Raw genomic sequence first — 25,982 nt, forward strand, 5'->3', positions numbered from 1 at the left:
GTCATGAGTTAGAAAAACGTTTTCACCTTTATCACGATGCCGCTTGCTGCATTCCCACAACTTCTTGCGCCTTTGAAGTGTCATCCAGAAATAGTCGTGTTCCATTGTTATCTTACTCCCTTTCAGAAAACTGCGTTTCTTTCAAGATTATCTTTTTCAGTGGAATCCAAAATTTAACTATGACAGGTCGATTCTTGTTCGTTTTTCGCCCAACGCGGTGCAAGCATTCGACAGTGTTAACACGAATTTCAAGCGTTTCTTCAAGAACACCATCTAGTACCTTTAATTTTAACGTATCTGCCGTTTCATTTGTTGTCTTCCGGAATCCCAAAAACCATAAGGTTATTGCGGCGGCCATAATCTTCTAGACTGCGAAGCTTCCTCTGACACTCAGAAACGTCTTCTTGCATTCACGTGACGCTTTGTTTAAGACCTACGACTTGATCTTTAACCTCGTGTGTGTCTTGGACTATTACTTCAATCTGTTCAACCCTTTAAGCTAAGCTGTCGAATTTGCTTTCAAACTGTTGCTGGCTAGCTTTTATTACTCCGAGACAGTGGCGTACCAACTTGTTTTTGAGTGGGGGGGCAAACCCGACCCTCTCCCCCCCCCCCCCCTTAATCGAAAATTCGGCGCAACTTTTGTCGAACTTTTCTAAAGATGTGGCAATGATTCGGCAAAATTACAACGTTACCAGACTTAACATTGATATTTTGTTTTTTCTCACGAAAAAATTTTTGCTTCTTCTTCTTAAAATAAATACAACTTGTAGTGCCTATTGAAACAGTTATGATTAAATAAGGTGATATTCTACAAGATAATTGTATCGATGTCGCTTTTGTGTGTTTACTGGCAATTTTAGTGTTTGCTTGCAGAAAGTGGCGTGACAACGAGGTTGGGTAGTAGCCGGAGCAGTCACGAATCACACTACGAGAGTTTTGATTTTGAGGCTTCATCAGCGCACGCCTGCAAGTGTGTTTACATTGTTAAAATAAAGACAATCACTGCGTTCTTACTTTCTTTGGGAGTCACCGTTTCGTGCGCGAAAACGGATGCAACGGTTGTTTAGCCTTGACCAGAAGAGATAACAATACTGTAAATATGCATGTTTTTCGATTTGAGTCACTTGACGTCAGCTTTGCATGAAAGTGCGCGTTCCATATTCGCAACGTGCCGTTTTTAACCTTTAAAATTCCGGTTTCTGGTGTTAGGACACGCACGGACGTTTAGGAAGATGGGGAGAGTTAGGAATGTCGGATGTGCAACGTCGAGCATGATAGTTCTGTGTTTAACGAATACTTTTCATCAGTGTTTACTAACGAGTGCTTGGACTTCGTCCCCACTCTCCCTGAAGAGCTTTACGAGCGCATGCATCCTATTAACGTTAACTGCGCTGGTATTAAACCATTGATTGATAAACCAAAACTTACTTCGTCCGCTGGAACCGATAACATCAACCCTAAAATTTAAAAGAAACACCCGTGTTATTTCTAGTGAGTATTTGAAACTCATCTTCATTCAGTCCTCATCTCAAAGCTGCCTTCCATCTGACCAAAAGATGGGAAGGGTAATTCCCAGTCTTTAAACAGGGCAGCCGCTCTTCCGCATCTAATTATCGCCCTAATTCATTGACTTCAATTTCTTGCAAACTACTTGAGCATATCCTCTACTCCAATATCATGAGGCACCTATCATCCCATTTCTTTTCTTTAAACAGCAGCACGGTTTTCAAAAGGTACTTTCCTGCGAAACACAACTCTGCGACTTCATCCATGACTTGCACACTAACCTTGAATGTCACGTCATAACTAACGCAGTTTTTTTTTTTTTTTTTCCAAAGCGTTTGGCCGTGTCCTCCATCAACGCCTTCTTTCTAAGCTATCATCTTTTTGCCTCGACCAATAACCGTTTGCATGGATTCGTGACTTTCTTTTTTCCCGTGTACAGATCACGTCCATGATGATCATGAATCTTCCTTAATAAATGTATCTCCTGGTGTTCCCCTGGGGTTCGTACTTGGGCCCTTACTCTTTTTAATATTTATTAATGACATTCCCATTGGGATTTCTTTAAAAAAAACGCTTTTTCGCCGACGACTGCGTCATCCATAACAAAGTAACTTGTGTGCAAAATAATAACCAGCTTCAGGAAGATCTAGATAAAATTAACAATTGGTGCAAAGAGTGGATTATGTCACCAAACAAGTATAAACGCAAACTAATCCACTTCACCAAGAAAAAAACCACTCTGTCATTTAATTACTTCTTGGACTCCGATCTGATTGAGATCGCTACTGTATACCTTGGTGTAAGATTAACATCTGACCTTCCCTGGAATAACCACATTGAAGTCATTACCGCCAATTCGTCTGGAACTCTTGGACTAAGCAGACGTAACTTAAAAAATCGCTCCACCCTTTGTCCCTAAGCTAACCTTTAACACGTACGTCAGACCAAAAATAGAATATGCTTCAACCATCTGGAATACCCATCGACTGTACCTCATCAATACGCTGTAGAGGCAGTTCAGAACAGAGCTGCTCGCTTCATTTCATCCACTTATGACTTTTCTTTCAGTGTCTCGGCGCTAAAAACTGAACTAACCATGTCCTCTTTGCAGCTTCGCAGGAAAGTCTCTCAGCTGTGCCTTATTCACAAAATCTACTACCACATTCCCGACCTCAAAACCACTTTGTTATTACCCCTCGACCGAACATCTTCTCGCCTCAACAACGTCTGCACCATCAAACACACTTCTGGCTCTACGAACGCTTTCAATTGGTCATTCCTTTCTCAAGCCATCAACCACTGGAACAGACCCCCATCCTCCATTGTCACCATCTTGGACCCTGCTGATTTCTCCTCTGCAGTAAAACTAAACCTTTCTTGGCCCATGTGATGGTGTGCGGGGCTAGGCAGATCAGTGAAAACACTTACGCAGAGCGCTTGCCAGGCCAGACTTGTACGTAGTTCAACTACTTTACTCAAGTTACTGTAGTTTAACTACTTTTCTCGGTAGTTTAGTAACTTTTAATTACATTTCTATTCTAGTAATCAGTGGTTTACTTTAACTACTTTTCCGAGTGACTTCCACTCAAATTACAAATTACTTTCTAATTTTAGTGGTTGTTTTGCCTATCAACAGAGAACAGAGGTCGGAAGGTCAGCTGATATTTGCAGAGGGGGAAGCATGCGGAGTAGAAAAGGGGGGGGGGGGGGGGGGATGGGAAGGAAGAAAGTGATTTAGATAGTCCAAAAAACACCCAAATTTTAACGAGCCCGCCCACTGCAACAACACTGCTACGAGGCGCGGGGAGCGAACAGACACGACGCAAGAGAGGTCGAGTAACTGTGGGATTAGCTCCGAATAGTGGCGTTTCTTTGTATTCCGAAGCTCAAGGAGACAGGACGCATTTGAAGAAAGGGCTTGTCCGCGCTTCTCTCTAATGTAGGAATTCTTGCCCACTACAGGAGGTGCGGTGCACACACTGCTCCTTTTACGGTGCAGGCGATAGAACCCCTAACAACGACGCTCACGCCGGATGGGCTGCTCGTGTATCACTCGAAGCGCGTTAACCCACCCCCGCGCCTGCGTTCACGCCGCTTCGCGGTGACGGTGTGCGGCTGCTAATTACAAATCTATTAACCCACCTAGCCTCCCCACCCCCCGTACACGCCGCTTTGCGGCGTCCGGTCGGCAACCCAAGCCCCGCTGCCCCCCATGCACTTCCGTAAATAGAGTCGATACGATTTAGTTTAGCGATGTTTCGTCAACAACATTCGTTTTTTTAGTGTTAATGGTAAAAAAGAAATGTAAATATCGCCAAATGCCTCGACAAAACAAAATGTTCGAGAAAAAAAATAAAAAGAAGTAAGCCGGCCCACACCATAAATAGAACCCGGGTCTGACACGTATGAGGCAGACATCTCACCACTAAGTTACGCTACCTCTTCGGAAACTCGCATTGCATCCGCTGCTTATGTTGACGGCGGCAGCGCCTATCTCCAAGCAAGCAAGCAAAACTTTATTTTGTGTAAGGGCCTACGTCCTGGTCTGGACGGCCCGTCCGGCCCATGTCTCGCGGATGGATTCCGTTAGGTTACCGTGTAGCCTTGTTCGTGGGGCAAGGCTCCACAAACCAGCCAATCCGGCGTGCGTGAGCACCGTTGCTAGGGTTTGTATCGCCTGCGCGTTAAAAATATGCCCGCGCGGGTCGGGGGGCAGTGCCCTTGGTATTCCTTGGGCGCCGCCGGCCTGTGTCTGCTCTGCCCAGTGGCGGCCGTTTCAGGGGGGGCAAAACGCATGCCTTGCCCCCCCACTCTGAGAACTGGGGGGGCAAGTGCCCCCCTTGCCCCCCCCGGTTGGTACGCCCATGCTCCGAGATCATTTATAATCATGTTCTTTGTAACCAGAATAGCTTTCACCATTTCCTCCATCGTAAGTGGGGTATCAGTGCTCTCCTCATCAGGTCCCGGATTTGATTCAATGTCCCCGCATAACAATAGGTCAAAAGTGACATCAATACACTCCTGCAACAACAACACACACGTCCGAGGGCATGGCAGTGAAAAAAGGCAAATGTTGCTTGTACGTTTACAACACAAGGAGTGATCATTACTGATCTGTATGAAAAACCTTGGAGGGTTATCCATCGCTTTCGGTGAACCGCCACCATGCCCTCTGACGCTGAGCAACCAATGCGGCCCTTTTGTATATTCGTAGGTGGGGGCGGGGCGTGTTGTCGATGTCGCTCCGGTATTTTCGATGTCGCTGAGCACCAGGCGCTTGAACATGTTGCCAGGTTCTCTGTTGATACGTGAAGGGGCATCGCTGCTTCCGTGAGACAGTGACCATAATCGTGACGAGGCGTGTTGGTGATCAGTAAGATTGATCTGCGCTGTCGGCGTTGCGCTGTCGGCGTTGCGCTGACCAAGCGCTCCGTTCAGTCGAGCTGCCCCATCATGGTTCCACAAGCCGAGCATTCCGTTGAATCGAGCTGCAGTACAGCGAGCCCGTAAGTCCAGCCAGGGATGTCAGACACTGCATGAAAAACGTTAGAGGGTTATCCATCGCTCCCGGTGAAGTGCCGCCATGCCCTCTCATGTGTTTGAGAATTCCTTCTACACAGTATGTAGAAACCTCGAAAAATGGGTTTCAAGGCTCGTTCAGTATCAGTAGAAATACCCGTGGCACAAACACTTGTTAATAGCATTGTTACCATGGTTTCTTTCAGTGGCTTTCTTGCCGGCTACATTGCAGTGAAGAAACCGCAGCCAAATATAGCCGTGCAAACGCTCATCATAATTGGCCTTGTCAGGCGCTACATCAGGCAAGTGAATAACGTGATTGTTCCTATTCATGTAGCCCTTAATATAAGTTTTGAGGAGTGCACTATGTCAAATTAGGTAGTTCCTTTCAGCATGGCGACATGTGTTATCGCAATGATTATTTTCATGACAGTCTGCATTGCATATATCTTTGTTCGCCGTAAAAAAGAAATATCCAAAAAATAAAACGTTTGTTACAAAATTGTTAACAAACTTTAGAACACGCTGGAATACAACTCTCATTCCCCTGTCATGGTAGCGGTGACATAAGACGGATGTTAGAAGGAGCACCGGGTTATTTGCCTTGTTTTGTTTCAGGGGGTCTAGAATTTTTAAGAAAATAAAACTTACGTTAGCGTTTTCTTAGCCCTGGGGCTACGTGGGGGCCATGGAGACCACGAGAGATGACCCGAACTTGGCTAATTAGTTAGCTAAAAACCCAAAAGGTTCTGCTTAAGTTTTTATTCTTAAGTTTTGGGGGTATTAGCAGATATAGGTTTTGAGGGCTCTCCTGTGGTACCCTCTCGTGACGTAATTACCTTGAGAACAAGTTCGATGGTGTTTGTAATGAGCATAATGGAAGCTTGAAATTATTCCGCTCACAAAGCAACACTCCCTACACCGTCAAAATTAAAGTTTTTACATTCCCCTCATTTTCGTCGATGAAAAATCCTTTGCTGACGTCATAGTCAGCATTCGGCCGATCGTGGCAGGCCGACCACAACAAGGCTTTCGATCGAGCACGTCGCCAATAATGTAGTTCAAGATTTGACGCAAAACCTCCTTAAAGTTGGGGTCACACTACTTGTACATCATACAAAAGACAGTATGCATACAGATTTGAGCGCGAGTTACCGCGAGATCCGGGCTTCCAATGCCGTATAGTAAGGAGCTCAGGGAGAAAACTGGCACGCGGCATTCGAACCAAGGATATTGCGGTGACTCGTGTTTGTAGACTGTCTTTTGTATGATATGTGAGCAGTGTAACCCAGGCTTAAGGCCCGTTCACACACTTGCATTTGACTTCAACCGACTGAGAGATGACCAGTTTTTAAGCCTCTGCTGAGAGCTTGCGACGGCGTGCAGCCGGTCGTAACCAGTCACAAGAGGCTTAAAAACCGCTTTTTTCTCAGTCGGTCGTAGTCAAACGCACGTGTGTGAACGGGCCTTTATGGTCCAGCTCTGAAGTTAAGGATCGATTTAATGAAATATCGTACTCAATGTATTCACATAAAAAATAACCCACTTCAGAGTCTTTGACGTCGAACAGCACGGTTAGATGAAGACGGTCCCCTGTGGCACAGCGCAGAGATGGTTAACCAGTCGCGGTTCAGAGTTCACCTATATAATGACGCCATATAATTTAGCATCGAGCCATCACTGCACTGTTGTAAGAGCACTTCTCGAGTTCTGGTGAAGTGTGACACTATTTTTACTCTCAGTAAAAAAAAAAATAAGAAGAAAAAAGTGGAAGGCGTGGCTTGTTATTTTCGCGCTTTTTGATTCATTCTTGGGCGTTCTCACCGCCTAATGGCGCAATCCCATTGGCTGTGAAGCGAAAATGATATGCTCGGGACTCTGCCTGCGTTTCTCAAGTTTCCAGTGACTCTGTGGGGTGGGTACAAGCGAACATGAGACCGTAAATCGAGCCGGAAAAATCGGCGGTAGCATATGGAAAGCTCAAACTTTTACCGAATCTGCACTGAGCAGGTCACTTTTACCATGTAAAGATTTGAGCCGTAGTTCCCTTTCTGTGAAAACTTAGAGCGACAAACTTGCCCGAGTAAACGTTGGACGGGTTCGCAGACAAACCAGTTAGCGACACTAGTAACTTGTGTCGCCATCTCCCAATAGACGCAGCGGGCAGACGAAGGGCACTCTTGTCTGCTCGGTGCGCCTCTCGGGAGATGGCGCCAGAAGTAAATAGCGTCGCTAACTGTGTCGTCTGCGAACGCGCCCAACGCAGATTATTAGCAAGCTTGATGCTTTTATTTTTTACAGGAAGAGAACTACGCTTTTAAATTTCACGCAGTAAGACTGACCTACTCGGTGCATATTGCTGACAGTTCGAGCTTTTTACGTGCAGGCGCCGACTTTTCCGGCTCATTTTACAGCGTCAGCTCCGTTTGTGCTACTGTATAGTTTTCGCCGCCTATTTGCGTGCGCAGACTCGTTCCGTCACTGCTGGCTCTTCTTGGGGTCCTGTACCTGATCCCTCTCATGGCGTCTGGACCTCAGCAGAACGAGACGCTGTTTCTGTCTGAAAAGCCGTGCAACGTATATTGGTGGAAGATTCTCACAATGACCCAAAACTACGCGGACAGATCAGAGGACATGGTGAGTTCAGTTATCTCCGAGGCTGGGCTGTACAAACAGATATGAAGCCAGAAGAAATAAGCGGCTTATCTCAGAACTGAGCGTTTCACAGGCATTTCAACTCTTATGAGCCTTCGTCCGAGTTGTGTTCATGAAGCTAAATTTTTTTTTAGAGCGCAGCTCTTAGGCGCATTTCCGGCTTGAGCGGGGGATCGGTGGCCGAGTGGTCTAGCGCACATCAGCTCGGAGCACGTGGAGCGAAAGCTCGCGCTGCAGAACCCAGGGATCCTGGGTTCGAGCCCCCACCCCTGCCCGTTTCGATCTGGATGAGCATCGTACCGGCGTGCGGCCGTGTATCACTACTGCGTGATGCACGTTAAAGACCCCAGGCTAGTGGCTGTACCGCACTGGCTAAATTTCTCATCTACAGCTGGGAGACTCGTCACCCCTGTGAGGCAGACCAAGTTCTAGGCTGTATAAACACACACACAACCCAATTTCTTTTCCGGCTTGAGCGGCGTCGTCGTCGCCGTCGCCGTCGGCGTAACCGCGTGGTGCATTATGGGAAATATCCCATAATGCACCGCGCGGGACCCTCGTGACGTCACTCGTGACGTCAGGTGTGACTTCACGAGAGTCCCACGCGGGGCATTATGGGATATTTCCCATAATGCACCGCGCGGGGAGGGGTAGGGGAGGAGGGGGAGGAGGGAGGGGAGGAGGAGAGGGGGAAGGAGGAGGGGAGGAGGAGGGATAAGGAGGAGGAGAGGGAGGAGGAGCTTGAAGGATGAGGAGGTGAGAAGGGAGGGGTATACCTCCCTTGAGTACCCTTCCCTCCTCCTCCTCAAGAGCTGCGCTCTAATTTGGCGTTACAGGGTGTTGGAAACGGCTTTAAATTTTTTTTATCTCTAAAGATTTTGTTTGTTGCGTCATAACAGTGCATGCAGACCCGAGAAGTATTTTGGAAGGTCATTGGATATGTGAGAATTTCGATTTTTTAGTCGATCAAGTTCGCATATCAAATGCCTCATTCTCGGGATACAATGCTAGAGGGGAATATTATACCGCACTTAAAAACACCAAAAAGTGTGGCCGAAAAAAAAATTAACTTAATGCACTCTTAGTAAAAACGACTGTAAGCGCGCAGGCGAACAGGTGGTATGTAATCATGTCGTTTAACAGCTGAGACTGTGGTGCAGAAAAGGGAAAAAAACTTTTAGTCGCTACCCGTTCCTAGACTAATCAATTAATAAATTCGTTAGTTGATATTTCACCGGTCGTATTGTATAAAAGACGCTAAAACCACTTTTTGTTTAAACTATTTTTACTATACTCCGCGACAGCTTTTCTTGGCAATGCAGTGGAAGGTACGTCACGGGTCCCCTCTCCCATTTCTAGTGTACGCAGGCTTTCCTCCTCTCCCCGGAAATGGGGGAGGAGGACAGCCTGCGTACACTAGAAATGGGAGAGGGGACGCGGGACGTACCGTCCACTGCATTGCCAAGAAAAGCTGTCGCGGAGTATAAGCCATAAATGGCATACTGCATTCCCATTTAAACATCACGTTGTGTCGCCTAGAGAGATATGAACACGGGAAGCCTTTTAAACGGGCGATGCAACGATTTTTGTCTTTTTCGCAAATACCGCTTAGAACGGATCCCTGACGTTAATTACCTATGAAACACCCATTCGTTTTTCACCACACGCAACCAAGTCGCAGAAAAAAATAAAGAAAAATTAGCAGCGTTCACCCCCTCAACTCGTAGCCAGAACAAGCAACCACGTGATCTGGAGCCGATTATATGCCGCCAGTGTTGATCATAGCCACGCGCTGGGGTTGGCAAGGCACAGGACACGCGCTGAGTTCCAGACATTGTTATGGTTCGGCTGTTGTCGTCATTACAGCGATTGGACACAGGACAGTACCCGAATACTTCTCGAGCTATCCATTATCACGAGCCCAAACCGAGTGTCCACGCTATGCTCGGGTCCAATCTATGAGCCGCATTCAAATATCGTCACTGGGCGGTTCTGCTACCGCCGAACTACGTCATCAGGTTTTGCGAAGGAGAGATTGAATGAAAACACTCGGTTGTGTCTTCGAAATTACAGCGCAACAAGGGAGTTTCTTGGTCAGTGGCGTTGCGTGCGAGTATCCTTGAGTCCCACTAGTGCCGGTAAGCTCGTGTTAAGTGAAAAACATTCCAATTGAATATCGTTGCACCGCCCCTTTAAAGTCGTGTTTTCTTAGTTTTTTATTTAAATAGTATAATCACTCTCGATGACAATCACAAACATGCTGAAGTGGTTTACCGTGCAAGCCTGTGTCCTAAAGAAATTGACGTCAGAAATATTAAAGCAGGCATATTTTTACATTTGCTGACTTTTTCTAGCACAATTTTCTGATTTAACGGCAAAACAAAAATCGAAATTAAAGCATTACTAGTATAATCTGAAGGTTATTCGATGAACTGCTCAGTCCCGTTATACGTTAGGTGATGGGAGAGGGTGACAGGAAAGTCCCATGAGGGTCGCTAGCCCTCATCAGTAAAAGAGTGTCACTGAGGTCGATGCCGTCTGTCTCTTGATGCGGGTCGTTTCTTAGAGTTGCAGAGTCTACTATGTTTGAATTAGAGATTTTTTAGCCAGAAATTTATGATATTAGCCTTTTGACATCAACGGCCCTCACCGAGAAAATTCAAGCGGATGAACCCGCACTACCGAGGAAAGCATCGAATCACACGGTCGCTACTGCGTTGCTTGGTTACACCAATTTGTTCCACTCGCGGCAGGTATATTAGAATAGTTTCTTTCAATTTTTTTCAGTTCTCCTGCCAATAAACAGTTTCGGGATCGTAACCAGGAAAGGCATTCTCTCCTCGTCGCAACGTAGTAGAATTGTTCCGACTCCGAAAAACGTACCCACATATCATTACACAGTAAAGGAAAACATTCGCTGCAGCGGAACTGAATAGCACGGTAATTTACGATACGGCACAAACTTCTCTTCATGCTAAATATTTATATTACTGCAAAAAAAATGCATACAACCTGCGATTGCACAGCACACAGTCCTCGTATTATGCTATCCCGGCTGGAATCTATTGTCTTGTTGAATCCTCACGCTGTTGAACCGATGCATCTATTTTAAAAGGAACAAATATTTAACATAAATATTGCAGTTCGCCCGGAGACATGCATCTGTCGCGGTGATCCATCCTTCCCAACGTCTGCCTAGAGCAGACGACGCATCCACACAAGCGATTATTTAAATGTAGTCCGTACGCTGGTAACACGATTCGATCTCCACTGAAGACCGTACGGTACCGCACCATTTTCCGCTAAAATTGTTTCCCCACCAAGAGTGTGCGACAAAATAACCAGAAGAATCTACACCGTCTCGGATAGCAGGGATAGAAGCATGGGGCGGCCATGCTTTCATCCCCGCTTTGATGATGATGGTAGTTAAGTGATAGCGCGGCAGTAGCGCCACCTCTAGGTTGATCTGAAGGCCAATACCCACACAGCCACTCTCAACCAGATTGTGCTTCCTACTTGAAAAGTGTAATAGATTACAATTACAAATTACCGAGCCTCAAATGTAATGGATTACCGTTACAAATTACTTTCGCTGAAAAGTAACGGATTACTTTACTTGTTACGTTACATATTACTTTCACGTTACTTTTTTCGTACACTTATCCAGAAAACAATAGAAAGAATTTTGATATTTTTCAAAAATATTCTGCAGCAACACTTTTCATTTCTCATAAGCCCGTATTAGGGTAGTCCTTGTAAATAAAATATTGCAGTTCAGAGAACAAGTGTTGGTGCACTCCGCTCACCTGTAAGCTGAGAAGGCACCGAAAGCTGCAACCACACCCGCCATCCCGGTAGCTTACGGCCTCCGGAAGTGATCCCTGGACTTGTGCAGGCAAAGCTAGCATATCGATGGACATTGAGGACTTGTACTATTCCCTAGAAAAGACTCGGTTAGTGCAGAGAGTGAGGGAGGCGAATGGTGCTGAATCTCGTTAGTTCCGATCGGGCTCAGGTATATCGGTAAGAAGTTTTCTACTATCCTGGAGTGTTTTCTGAAGCCAACGGTAGTTCAGTACGAAGGGAGGAAGTGTATACAAAAAGAAAGTGCGTGTAGAGGGTCATCAGTCACACCGACCTTAGCCGAAGTTTACCTAAGCTCTTTGGATCGTGCTGTGCACGATATCTACTGGACTTGGCCCCGGGTATGGCAATAGTGAGAAGTTATGTAGATGGCATTCTGGTATGTACGTTTACAGAAGGTCTACCAGAAAGCATAGAAGGCGTGATAAGGTCAACAGCTTCAGAATTAAAGTTTACAGTCGAAAAACCGGAGTAACATGCTCTCCAGTTCCTAGATGTACGTATTCACGTGAATCAAAGGTTATGTCGGGAATAGGGAAAAGGAAACTCAAAACCGGTTTTGCCAAGAATGAGTTGTCACTCGAAGACGGTAATGTCTGGTATTGTAAAGTCATTGGTTAGAAACGCGCTATAAATGTGTGTGTCCAATATATCGCTGATTCGGTTGGAAGGCAGTGGAAAATGATTATTAGTAAAGGATATGATGACAGTTTTATTAAAAGGCATTTAGAATTCTTTATCAAAGACAAGAGAGAAACGGAACAAAATCAAGAAACCGCTTTGCTGTAATCCCATATTTCCATGAGATTTCTCACAACCTGAGGTATGTGCGATGCAGCTTGGAGTGGACACGACCTTTTGTTCTGATGATAGGTTAAGTAAATTGACGCCACTTTAAACAGGTGTGAGTGAGTGCAAAAGGGCCCATCGGGAAAGATCGGTATGTTGCGAGAATGGTGTTTTGTATGAAATACCATTGAAGTGTGTGTTTAACTGTACGTAGGGCAGACGTCACGCTGCATCAAACACAGATTAAACGAACATAAAAAATGTGTAGAGCAATGCACAAAGCTCGGAAATCGGGAAACATATCGATGGATGTAACAACTGCACGGCGTTCTGGTCGGAGACGGCAATCGTACACACAAATGGAGGGACGATGTAACGAGAGGAGCAAGGGAGACTGTGCGGATAAAACCTCTAGGGAATTGTGTAAGTCAGGATTCACTACAATTCAAAAGCAGTTCAAAAAGCTTTTATTTTATATTTTTAAATGTAATGCCAAGTTTTTTTTGTTTTTTTTTGTGTGTGTGTTTTGAAGTGTGAGCAGGGAACGCCTTGTTTGTGAATGTTCAAAATGACTCTAAACCACTCCACTTTTATTTGTTTGTCTTGCTGTTTATTTTTTGTTTGCTGACGTTGTGTTGGTTCGAAGACTGTTTTTGTGTTTTTTGAGGGGTAGTAGGTGGAAAGGGTGTCCTTTGAATCAAAAGTAGGAACTGTGTTTAGAATAGAAGGGGAGAGATCATTTTGTTTAAGTTTGAAGGAAGATGAATGTTGCCTTATCGCGTCGACCTGTAAGGCTGACGTCCACATTTTTACATTACGGGATGGAGACTGTGGCCCTTGAAATGTATAGACGTGTCCTCTTGTGTGGGCGGCGATGACCTTGAAATTGAGACTATATAAGGAGGTGGACCAAATAAACGAGTTAGCTGAGTTTCAGACATCCTCTTGTTTATTTTCTGCCTCTTTTACGTTTTGATGTTTCGTGTCTACCCCAGTATCAGGTTAATTCAACACGGTTAACAGCTTAGATTTATCTGCGCAGATTTTGGTTGAGAGTGGCTTTGTGGGTATATATATAGGATGCTTGAGAAATAAACCAGTTAGCTGAGTTTGGGACGTTTTCTTTCGTAAGTGTTCCTTTGACTAAAAGTGTTTTTGTTTTTTTTCTTTTATGCAATATAGTTTTACGTGTTAAACGACATGAATGTACTAAGAGGCCCTTTGGAAGCCCGACTTCCGCTGCAAACGTCAAACTTCAAATGGCTTCACTAGCATTCGGAAAGTCCCACCTTCACGTAGATTGACTAAAAACAAGGTTTTGAACCAGAACCATCGTCTTGGCTGTGAAAAAAACATCTGCTTAAAAAGGGTCGTATATTATAGGCCATTTTCAAGGGTTCGTCAATCTACTATGACGGCCTGCATACTTCAAGCATCGCTTTCTGCGCGAAGCGTGTGGTTGGATTTGAGTTCATGTTGAGCGCTGACGCAGTGCGAATCAACCTTACTAATGCATTAGCTTAGTTGTGGAGCTCCACTCTCACTCTCTCGTTCGCCTTCGGTAGTGTGAAGCGCCATCTAAAGTTTCGTTTCAATACTGTGTATTCTATAGAGTACGATAAAGCACTATCTATACGCTGTGCTTCAAAACATATGCACCCCATAGAATGCAGTGCAGCAGCCAGAACAGCCGTCCCCGAAACGGCTGCGCGTCCAACGATGGGAGTAGACTGGAGGTCAGTTTACCAAAAAGAGTACACTGGAGGTCAGTTACCGTGAGGCGATTTAAGGAATTGCTATAGCGCAATATTTGCTAGAAAATTTCAGAAAACATCTTGTTGTATATTTTGGCTTTTAAAAAGCGGTGACCAGTTAGCCTCTGCTACGAGTTTTCCTTCGATGTGTTGCCCTATGACGAATCGGCCTATTCGACGAATGGGCCGTCGATGAGTTGGCCGTCGACGAGTTGGCTTTCGACGAGCTGGCTGTGAACCCGAGTACACTCCGAACGCTAACGCAAGAGTCGCGTTCATGACGCATGCTCAAAGTGCGTGCCCAAAATATGGAGACCTCCAATACTCGACGTACCAGCTAGAGAAGGGCGCGCCTTATTTACGAGGGTCCATTAAATTAGGTTTTGATGACACCTCGAAGATGGCGGAGGGAGAATGCCTTTGGCTATAGTGAATGTTAAGAAGTGCACGGGGGGGAGGGGGGGTAGCGAATTCTCAGCATAGCATTCTCTCACCACAGCCAATAAGATTGTAGAATGCATCCATGAGAACACGGTAGAACGAATCACAAAGGAAAAAAGATTCCCATAGGACACGATCTTCGTTTCTTAAACAGCCTTTGACGAGACGGCATATCAGCATGTAATAATAGTTCACGTAAGAGCCCGCGTCCTCCACTGTGCATTTCTTCGCAGTGCTTGCCTCATTTCTGGTACATCTCGGTGGACTTTCAACTCGCCATCTTCAGAATTATCATTCTGGTGGCAATCTTCCCGAGGTGAGTTCTTGGTGGGCCATGTATGCAATTCGACGCGGAGCGCATCGCTTCGAAAAGAGACTTTTTTTCTTTTCTTCACTCTCGGGTTTCAGGTGGCCAAAGTTTTGCTTCGGGATCATGGCGGCCATCGTTATCGCCACGTGCGCCGCCTCGGGATTGGTCACTTACATCAACAGCTACATGCCGTTCACAGTGATCCTCACAACGGACATCAAGTAGGTGGCTCCCGCTGACGGTGCATAGATCGATGTTCGAGATAAGCACTGGTTCGACGACACTCGCAGCTCGGGAAATATGGAGCATGATGAATCCCGTGCAGCTTATTATTGTTCCATGTCCAATGAGATTCAGAAATTAGCGGTTAAGAATGCCAATAAACAAGAGCAAGAAGCACGAAAAACACGCCTTGCGTTTCCTGAGCTATCTGTAGACGTGTAAACCGACGCTTCGAACCCACTTTGGACGCTCCGGATAAATTGGGTTGTTAATGTATCACGCTAGGATTTACTACGAAAGTGCCCGAAGGTGGTGGAAGCTTTCGCTAAAACTGTGGAAAGATTGGCTCACCTGAGGAAATCACGAAAAATCAAAAACAGTTTTTTCTATACTTTGCGTGTACACTAAAATAATATTGTGCGTCACTGTGGCGCTTATTTGGGCCAATTGAAGTGAAGAATATGGGCGCCAAATGTATTTTATTTGCATTTCACCTATCTTTCAGTCGTAATTAACACCAGAAGAGCCCAAAACTATTTTTGTATGATTTTGAGAAAAGAGGCTTAGCGATACTTCTTCCTTGGACGTAACGAGGTGTTTCTTTTCTTATTTTTGATGTTTTATGTAGTCATACTCTCAATTAATTAATGCATCACTTTCGGGCACTTCTTTAGTATATCCCAGCACGATACGTTGAGAAACCGACTTTTGCTGACCGTCCACAGTAGGGTCGAAGCGAATTGGTGTACACACTGTAGTTAGATCATAAAACCGAGCGCCCTGGAAATATGGGCGTAAAGTAGAACCACCAGCAAAGCCAGCTGAATTCGCTTGGACTTGTCGCGAGACAGAAGACCGGAACCACATTAATGAAGGGAGACGCCACATCATAACCAAAAACAGTAGCGCCACATTGAAAACAATTGCTCTAAACGTTGGATCATACGCTTCTAACCGCTCCTAACTTCCCCCCCCCCCCCCCTTTTTCTTTTTTTAACAGTTTCGCTTTTACAATTTTCTTAGTTAGGTCTCTTTTCTAAACTTTCCTCGCTGTTGCTATTTCCCCTGAAAATGCATAACATGTAGAAGCCGTACCATCTTGATATGAAGTGCGCCTAGATCTCATTCAAATCAGTGTCTATGAAAACATTAAAAGGCAAGGGAAGACAGTGATGTAACGCGTCTCGATCATTACTTATAACAGCACGTTTTCGTTACACTCGCGAGTTATTCTCGTGAGTGGCAGTCGCGTATGGCGGCTTGGCTACATTTATATGATTGGACACTGCAGGTCAGTGCCTGCTCTGTTCCATGGGCGCCACCATGTTTGTTTATGCTCACGCCATGACAAAAAAAGACGGCGCCAGACTTTTTTTTTTAATTTTCGATCCTTGAGGGGAATACGAGTACATCCTCTGTTCGCCCTTTAGGGGTGTTCACACGAGGAAGAAATTTCGGGGATTATTTTCTTCCCGGCGCGCGGATCACATGACGAAAACGTCAAGCTTGTGCGATGCGGCGCTATGACGTCAGCTACGAGGCGGAGGGAGGGAGGGATGCTCGGGCGCACAAACGATCCTGGTTTGGCGGCGGATCAGTTTGTTTTCGATTATATTTTGCCTTGCTGTTTGCTCTCAAATGTAAAACTCGCTAAGCTTTTCTGCGGTAGTGGCAAGTCTGGAAACCGTTAAATTACACGGCAGACGCTGAGTCCCCACTTCCCCTCCCCCCCCCCCCCCCCCCCCCCCCCCGTATATCCGATCGCCTGCACCTCGAACGCGGCGAGTTAAAAAAATAGGAAGAGTAGGACACGCTGGCAGCGGCGTTCACGCCAGATTGGCTGCTTGGCAACGCGTGGGAACTTGGATTTCGGATTCGGACGACACGTGTATCACTGGGGAGCGTGTTCACGCAGCCCCCGCCTGCGTTCAGGCCGCTTCGCGGCGACAGTCTGCGGCTGCTCACTACAGAACTATTAACCCACTTGGCACCCTTACCAAGACGGCAGCCCAAGCCCCCCTGTCCCCCATGCACCTACGGAAAGGGAGTTCCATACCATCTAGTTCAACAAAGTTTCGTCGACAACATTCGTTTCCGGCTTGCGCCCGTTTCCAGCTTAAACGGCGTCGCCGTCGGCGTCGGCTTAACCGCGCGGTGCATTATGGGATGCGTGACGTCCCCAGTAATGACGTCATCATCACGATAACGTCACTGATGACGTCACCACTGACGATGACAATGACGTCATCACGATAATGTCACGTGACCCCCGTGAGGTCACGTGACCCTAGTGACGCGACGTGAAGTGACGTGAGGAGGAGGGAGAAGGGGTATACGCTCGCCTCAGTACCCATCCCTCCTCCTCCTCAAGAGCTGCGCTCTAATTCGGTTTTACAGGGAATTGTAAGCGACTTTAATTTTTTTTCCAGTGTTAATTGTAAAAAAGAAATGGCGTGAATGTCGCCAAATGCCTCGACAAAATAAAATGTTCGAGAAAAAAAAAAAAGACGGAAGCCCACACGGCGGATCGAACTGGGGTTTGCTGCGTATGACGCAGACACCTTACCACTGAGCTATGCATTTTTTTTTCTTTATTACCACAAAGCTACGCTACCGCTTCGGAAACTTGTAATAACCAATGCCTATGTTGACGGCGGCAGCGTCTATCTCTACGAGCCAGCCAAGTCGGCGTGAGCGCCGTTGCTCTATCGTTGCTAGGTTGTCCTCTTCTCCCTCTATTTTTGCCCCTCGCCGCGTTGGCGGTCCAGGCGATAAGATACACAACTCCCGGCACTTCGTCCAAGTGCACGACGAAGCTAAGGAAGAAATTGCCCTGCTGTCGACGCCGCGCACACCCCTGCGCGGATTTCTCCCTCGTGTGAATACCGCTTAAACCTGAGACTGCAGCCAATTCCACAAGAAAGGAAGCTTGAAGTCGCTGCTTCAAAACGTTCTTTAGCAGAACGAGCGCTCGAGCTTGAAATGCACGTTTATAGCCTACTCTATTAAAACATATAAAAAAGCGCAACAAAAAGACAAGGACAAGAAGTATACAGGACAGGCGCTAACTTTAAACTGGTTTTATTCAGGAAAATTGAACACATATATACACACGACAGGCAAAGCAGCACCACGTAAAAGTTTATTAATTTTTCACCCGATCACTCAAAAACTGAAAGTCATTACAATTAAGAACAATAGAAGCGTCGCTGACACATGCCGTCCCACTTTTTTTGATAAAGAAAGCTTCCAATAGCTCTCGAGCGACCGTCTCTCGGCTTCTTTTTAGTATCCGTATCTTTTTGTTTTTTTTCCTTGTCTTTTGTTGGGCTGGACGTCATAGAGCCGCATCGCAAAAGCATGACGTATTCGTCCCGTGATGCGCGCGCCCGCAAAAAATCCCCGGGATTTCTCCCTCCAGTGAATTGGCGATTTTCACTTATTTCCCGCCATACCTACCTAGCCACATTTACGATGAGGTCATCATGGATCCAAACACTACGATCACCGGATCATTCTGTAGGGTGAACGAAGTATATACAACTATTCACCTCAAGTGCCAAATGGCTTTAAACTGTAATAAATCTAAATCGTTATCATTTTCCCGCAGTTCACCGTGTTCTATCCTCCTCTTACCACCTTTCTAGCATCCCAGTAACTGCTTGTTCGTTGTATAAATACCTAGGATTTCTTCTGACATCTGACTTGTCATGGAACACTCACAAAATATCTGTCATCGCCTATGCTAACCGCACTCTCGGATTTCTTCGCCGTAAACTCAAACAAGCTACGTCCCCAGTAAAACAGTTAGCTTATACTACCTTGGTCAGAACTAAACTAGAATTCGCTTCTTCCATATGGTCACCGTGGCAGGCATACCTAACTAACAACCTGGAATCCGTTCAAGTGGAGCCCTCTGTTTTATTTATTCCGACTATTCCCTTTATGCAAGCTTATTAGGGTTTCGCCAATCATCGAACCTTGACACACTTTCTTACCGCCGCAGGGTGTCTCGTCTTTCTATTCTTCATCGAATTTTTTATTACAACAATCATCTCAAACAAAGTTTGCTCTCGCCTCCTTGCCGCATTTTCCCTCGTATCGACAATCCTTGTAAACTCCGTCCGTTTACATCGTCAACCGTCACTCGTCAAATGTCTGCTTTACCATTAGCCATTGATGACTGGAACACACTGCCTGACGTAATTGTTTCCATATCTGACACTAGGAAATTTGCTGCAGCCATTACCTTATCTTTTCTAACCTATAACTAGATTGTAGCGTGTTTTTGTTGTTAAATATTTGTGTTGTTTTTTTGTTTTTCGAAGTGTTCACGCCCTTGTGTAATTCCCCTTGGCCCTTCAAGGAAAAATAGATGATGATAATGGTGAAGAATCAAAAATAAAAAGAAGTCTGATTCTTCGCACTGCGCTACTGATTTCTCCCTGCGTGTGTCGAATTAAGATATATGTAAGCGCCCCTTAGATTACCTTTATGTTATTTTATGAAGACGTACATAGGCGTACACTACCCTACTGAAAAAAAAAAAAACGTTTGAAATTCAAACGGGTGGCAAACTGGTCGATCCCCGTTTGAATTAAACTGGTGGCAAACCTGTCGATCTGTTTGGATCAAAAGTGATTTTGGGATACGGGTGCCCGTTTGGTACGGGTGCCCGTTTGGTACGGGTGCCCGTTTGATACGGGTGCCCGCTTGATACGGGTGCTCGTTCGATACGGATGCCAGTTCGACCAGCCACGTGACCCCACATTTGAACGCGCCATTCGGATAGGGAAATTATTCGCTTGCCCTAAATCGGTTTCGTCCGGGAGGTTGTTTATTTTTAACTTATTTAAGACATCCCGAAACTCATAAGCCTATTCATAACAGGGGAGAAACACGTAGAAAAAGTGTGCTCGTGCAGGTGCTTGCAAATGGGCAGGAAAACGGACACAAAATATGGTTTTCAATTCTCATGAAAATTTATTACAGCCTATTCCGTAGAGTCGCCGTAGACAAGTACAAACGTGCAAGCGATCTGTGAAATGTGAAGAGGCACTCTAAGCTTTTATACAACTGAAATGATTACAAAGCAAACAAGAACCGAAGTAATTGTAGACTATAATGGCACACTTTGGGAAAAAATACCCTCCCGGCTGCCGCTAGAACAGACGCTGCATAATTCTATAGATAGTCTCGACGTGTACCCGTAGAAGAACGGTCAATCGTTGCCAACAGGTAGGTAGGAATGCACTTACTACAATAACAGCGGACTTGAAAGATATAATCCAAGATAAATGTTGACACGGTCAAAGCAGGATAACTACACAAACACTAAAACGAGAAGGAAGGTTCCTTGAAGTTTCAACACGATGCGGCGCACAAGCTGTCATTTGCCGAACCCAGCCAAACCGCAAGAATTCCTGACTTCTTTGAAGAATCGCTTGTTGCCGATATACGCTTAGGACTTTTCGAACATTTGGTGCACATCACATACGTTGTCAAGAGACACCCTAATAAGACCGCAGTGAAAGGCGGCAGATCGAAGCAGGCAGGACAAGCGAAGTTGCAATGGACAACAAGCAGGCAAAGAAAAAGCGACTGTCAACGCGCGCGCTGCCGGATCTGGCTATGCTATCAGCGTGTAGCGTGCCCTCCCTCTCTCTGGTTACGTGACAGAGCTGACCAGAGAGGATGGAGGGGGCGAAGGCGAGGTCAAGGCGCAAGACGCCGGAAACCCCCCCCCCCCCCCCCCCCCGGCCCCCAACCAACACCCCTCCAACCCTCTCCTCATGCATTAAAAAAAAAAAAGAGCTTGCGGTTGGCTTTTTGTGACAATGCAGTCAATGCTGGGGGAGAGGGTGCACCATCCACTGTACACGCGCTTTCCTCCTCTCTTGGAATTGCCATTGCACGTCGCGTTTGCAGCCTCGGAAAGCAGGCGAAACGCGCGCATTTCAGCATCTTGGAGCGCTGGAAATGACGCCGGCCAGAAGCTCGGCTTGCACCCGAGCCAAAAAAGCGCCCAGCTCGATGTTCTTGCAGCCACGTGTTCGCGCGTTACCTTCGTTGAGTCTTGCATTGAGGTGATATGGAGTCTAGAAATATATTCTTTCACGCTGTCGCGTCCTCTGCGCGAGGGATTCGAGCTGAATAAGTAAATTGAGGCAACAACGAACGCCAAATTATTAAAGTTCTGTCAAAAATATCGGCTCGCCAACGTCGCACGTTTACGTATAAAAGAAATCGCTTATTGCAGTTGCAGTATAAGCGAACATCGGCGCAATCAAAATATAAGTATCATTACTTGCATTACGCGGACGATTGTAAACCGATAAACCGGCGCTCCCGCGGCTTTCCGGAAACAGGCTGCCACGGCTTGAATAGGCACGCCCATGCCGCCGATCGGTACGTTCAGTGTCAAACGGGCTTCGGAGATCCGCTTGATTAAACCGGTACAGTTTGCCGGTCACTGGTCACCCATCTGTACAACACGGTCGCCGGTTTGAGCAAACGTGCGGCAATTTTGCTCATACCAGTGGCCCATTTGATCAGACGAGTGACCCGTTTGCCAAATGAGTGACCTGCTTGCCCAAATAGGTGACCGTTATGGCTCATACGGGGTACCCCTTTGAGCCATACGGGCGACCCCTTTGACAAACTGGTGACCGGTATAGCTAAACTGTTACCGGTATCAACCCGTTTACTTTCATATAGGCGCCAAATGTTTTTTTTAGTAAGGTAGTTTAGCTTTTTTATTATTTTCTCAAGCTTACGTAGGACGTTTCACGCGCCAAAAGCATCGCAACTCCCTTCCATAACCAATGTTGCACATGAATAATGCGCAAAGCTTGCTTTTTTCTAAGTGATGAGTGTAGTCGTCACCGTCGGCAAGCAATATGACATAATATCTGTCCGATGTATACAATAGAAAGGCGTTGTCACTTTGCCTCTAAGTATTTTCTAAGCGGCAAAGGGTTGTACTCGCAGGTATATACTACCAAAATTGAATTACAATTAAACCATGACAACGATCGCCCATCTCATTGGCTGACGTGAATGAAGAAAGAGCAAAGATTAGCTCTCAAAAACTTCCGAAACCGACCCTTTTTTTCTTTTTTTTTCTTTTTTTTTTTTACTTTTATATTTTATTCTACGTTACAATCTCAGAGTTTATTATAGTCTTTTGGCCGTAATATTCCGAGAGATGCCCCCCTCCCCTTCCTCCCCCCCCCCCCCCCCCCAAAAAAAAAAAAATAACCCACACCTACTTTTAGCATGATTTGCTATATTTATTTTAAATTCCGAAAGATCGCCCACTCCTAGTAATCGTACTGTTCGGATCAATGAACACCTCAACTGAAATGCGGCTAGGTAGCTATGACGAAATATAAGCGAACATGGCTGACTGGAAAGTACAGTCATCTTTTCTTCATTTTTCTTCGCCAAGATAACAAGTTTGGCAGGAAGACATTATCTAAAAATACCGCTTTTTCAACTTGTCTTGGTTGTACACCCACAGTTAGCCCACCCCTATTTTCGCCCGACTTTCTCTTGATTTTAGATAGGCTGTTTCTCGAGATTTTACGGTACAATACACCAGCTCACCTCAACTCTGGGCATATTATTCGTTAGCTGTTCGTATGACGTTCTGTTGAAACCAGAGACATCTATTCTATATTTCCAAAATTTCACATCGGCTCTAACTTGCCCGGGAGCTTCTTTGTAAAGTAATTTCTTGTTTTTACTTTAGGCGAAATTCAGGTCATTTGGGATTTAAATTTTTAATTATTTCGTGATATCCAGCATTCCGTGTACTAGTTCGAATTCTTATATCCGTTCATACCCTGTAAAAAAGAACTGGGCTCACGTAAGTTATTGTTTTCCAACTCTGATTGCCATTGACAACGTGTTCCAACTTTCGTTATCAACAAATTTTGCTGCCTCCCGCAGGAGCTTGATCGACACGTCCCTCCACGTTTACCAGAAGGCCTTCGCTCACGCCCCGGCCCTGTTTACCGGAGTCATCTTCGGCTGCCTGGCTGCCAGGACACACCAGCTGTCCCGAAACATCCAGGCCTTCATGTGGACGGTGTCGGCGATCTCGGCCTCCGCGTCTCTCTTCGGCGTCTACACCTGGAGCAGCGGGCGCGCGCCCGAGCCGCTCGAGTCCGCCGTCTACGCCGGGCTGCACAGATTCGCCTGGGCCTTCGCCGTGTCCTGGGTCATGTACGCCTGCGCCACCGGTCGCGGTGGGCTCGTCAACAGAATGCTCGCCTGGCCCCTGTTTTACCCGCTGGCTCGGCTCTCGTACGCCGTCTACCTCGTGCACTACCTGCTGCTCGCCGTCAACACCGTGCTCAGCCGTGAAAGGAAGACCCATCAGCCTTTTCTTCATGTCAGTTGCTTGGCTTTTTCTTTTGACGTGACACGTTCTTTGGTTAGGTGTTCGACATTTCGTGAAGCCCAGATAAAAGTGAAGCCTGGATAAAAGCGTGGACGCGAGAATCGACACTGATTGGTTGGCGGGTAGGAGAGGAGTGAGGTGCTCGACGCTAATTGGTTAACGGGGAGGTCATGTGACCAGAGAGGTAGGCAAGGAGGAGCGCGTGCGCACTGACGGAGAGGGGATCGAGAGAATGGAAGTCTCTGGACGATCGCCAGGTTTATCAACCCGATTAGTGGTAGTATCGTTTCATTTTAGAAACAAGTATTAAGTGTACACATGGTACGCGTTTAACTATCTGATGAAAAGCGCCGCGAACGTAATAAGGTTGTGCGAACAGTAAATCGAATCGAATAGCGCCGCGTCATTTATAACCTCGAAAATGCAAGGAAACTCCAAGAATCGGCCGGCCATTTTGGCAGTGGAAAAGCTAGGGATGACGCTGCGCTATGCGAGTCGAACCACTATTCGCACAACCCTAGAACGCAGTCTTCTGGCGTCTCGGAACTAAGAGTATCGCTAAATGCTCGTGATACAAGAACGTTTTACGTATGCAATACTTGACACTGATCAATTGACGGGTGGGGTGGGAGATGAGTGAGATGATTGACGCTGATTGGTGACGTATGCCTAGTAATTTGTCCAACATTTTTTACTATTATTCGGACTATCAAGATGAAGGCGAAGACCGAAAGCAACGGACACTACGGTCAAATGATGCTAATCGGGCAGCGTCAAACGTGGCCCGTCGCTGCGCTCGTCGTTGGAAAAAAAGCGCGGAATCACGGAGCCTTCAGTGTGCGTGATTGCTTTAGCCGGTGATAGAAAGCGCACTGAGACAAAACCGCCTAGAAGACAAGGCTGACATTTTTGCGCCACCAGCGAGGGCCAACGCCGGACACAGATTGGAAACGAGAGCTGCGTCAGGCGATCAGCTTCGAGTCAAGTTGGAGCCGAACGTTGACCCAATCGTCGTGTCGAGTCTGTGGCTGGACACCTGGATAGCGAGGCCGAAGTTCTCGGCGTCAATTACAAGAGGCAGGCGCGGGGCAGGTTGAACACGAACCCCAGCTGTAGTCGTGCCCAATCTGTGTTGACGCAAAAACTTTTGAAAGCTGTTTCGCTGTCTATAAAGAAAAAGAACGAGCCGCGCTGTGGCACATGAGGTTCTACCGTGATCAGTGCCAGTGCAGTGAAGACTGCCTTTTTAGAATATTTTGAGCCTCGTCATTGGCAGAAGTCTCTTCGTAGCTTCCAGCGATTGGCATTCCGAAGTGCTGTGCGAAAGCATAGACACTCCAGATTTGTTCGAGGAGCAATAACAAGGTACTTCCGGGTATCCACTCCCTGCCTTCTTGATGTTGCCAGTGACTGCAAGTTTTAAGGGGTTGCCTAGACTGTGCGCGAGCTCAGAGATCCCCGAGTCTGCACTGCATCACTGTGGATTCGAAGCACCAACCATCGGTCCTTCTTTGACCAATGTAACCAATCAGAGAGGCATTAGTATGTACCAATGACCATTGGTACATACCGAAAGTCTCAGGGGAGTTTTTTGTCTGAGATTGCATGTTAACTGCCATGGCAACCAAAATGCTATCTATTTCGCCTTTCTCATTGGCTACACTAATTAATGAAAGGCTAATGATTGGCTTTCTGAGTGCTTCATGGCGCATTACGGGTGGTATTCACTAGGCGCCGTATTTGGGCGTCGAGTTCACAGCACATGCAAAGGCCTGCCCCCCCCCCCCCTTCTCTTCCGATAAGAGCTACAATTTTTATGGTGTAGAATGCACGGTGTGGAAGCATTGCAAAATCTCATACTAAGCTTGCGCTAAGCAGCAACGGACTTAACCATGGCCGTCAGCGAATAGAACCTCTACACACAGTGAATTATGGTGGACCGTGAATAGAACCTATACAAACATGGGGCTTCTGGGAGTGTTTGATTTGACTGTCTTGCTTTTCCTTGTAGGCTCAAAGTACCATCGGAGTCATCATTACGTCGAACGCTTTGGCCACGCTGACTTTTCTGTGCATTGAGTGCCCCTTCGACGGTTTGGACGCCTTGCTTTTCGGTTGGGTGAAGGCCAAGCCCGACACTGCAAAGGACGCTGCTAAACCGACAAAAGACCAAGAGTTGAAGAGCGTAAGCTCCGAGGTCGGTGCAGTTGGAAAAGATGCACTCTCCGCCGCTGTTCGTTAGAAAGGTGCACCCGTGAGGATGACATTTGCGGCCGTGGAGTTCCAAGACGATGCCATTTTGCGCAACAAAGAGCAGAAGACAAGGATAAGATCGAGTGACTTTGGAGAACAGGTAAAATAGAACCAGAAAACCTGCATAGCTACATCTTAATAGCAGTGACGCGGAGAAGGGAGGAGCCTAGAGCCCTGGTAGTATTTTTTGTGAACTGTAGATACATCAAAGTTTTAAAAATTGTTTCGTGCATTTTCTTAAAGGTTCGTTTTGTCTTTA

At 46.3% G+C, this 25,982-nt stretch overlaps 1 protein-coding gene across 1 annotated transcript; it reads left to right on the forward strand.

Moving 5' to 3' along the window:
- The first annotated feature begins 15,006 nt into the window (after positions 1-15,006).
- LOC8038034 (O-acyltransferase like protein) lies at positions 15,007-25,712 on the forward strand. Its single transcript, XM_042290093.1, has 3 exons — positions 15,007-15,062; positions 23,017-23,450; positions 25,534-25,712. Exons 1-3 carry the CDS (start codon positions 15,028-15,030, stop codon positions 25,710-25,712), a joined length of 648 nt encoding a protein of 215 aa, XP_042146027.1. The 5' UTR covers positions 15,007-15,027.
- Positions 25,713-25,982: the final 270 nt, after the last annotated feature.

The sequence above is a fragment of the Ixodes scapularis genome, unplaced genomic scaffold (assembly GCF_016920785.2).
Source record: "Ixodes scapularis isolate PalLabHiFi unplaced genomic scaffold, ASM1692078v2 PGA_scaffold1__304_contigs__length_218370807, whole genome shotgun sequence".
Classification (NCBI taxonomy): Eukaryota; Metazoa; Arthropoda; class Arachnida; order Ixodida; family Ixodidae; genus Ixodes; species Ixodes scapularis.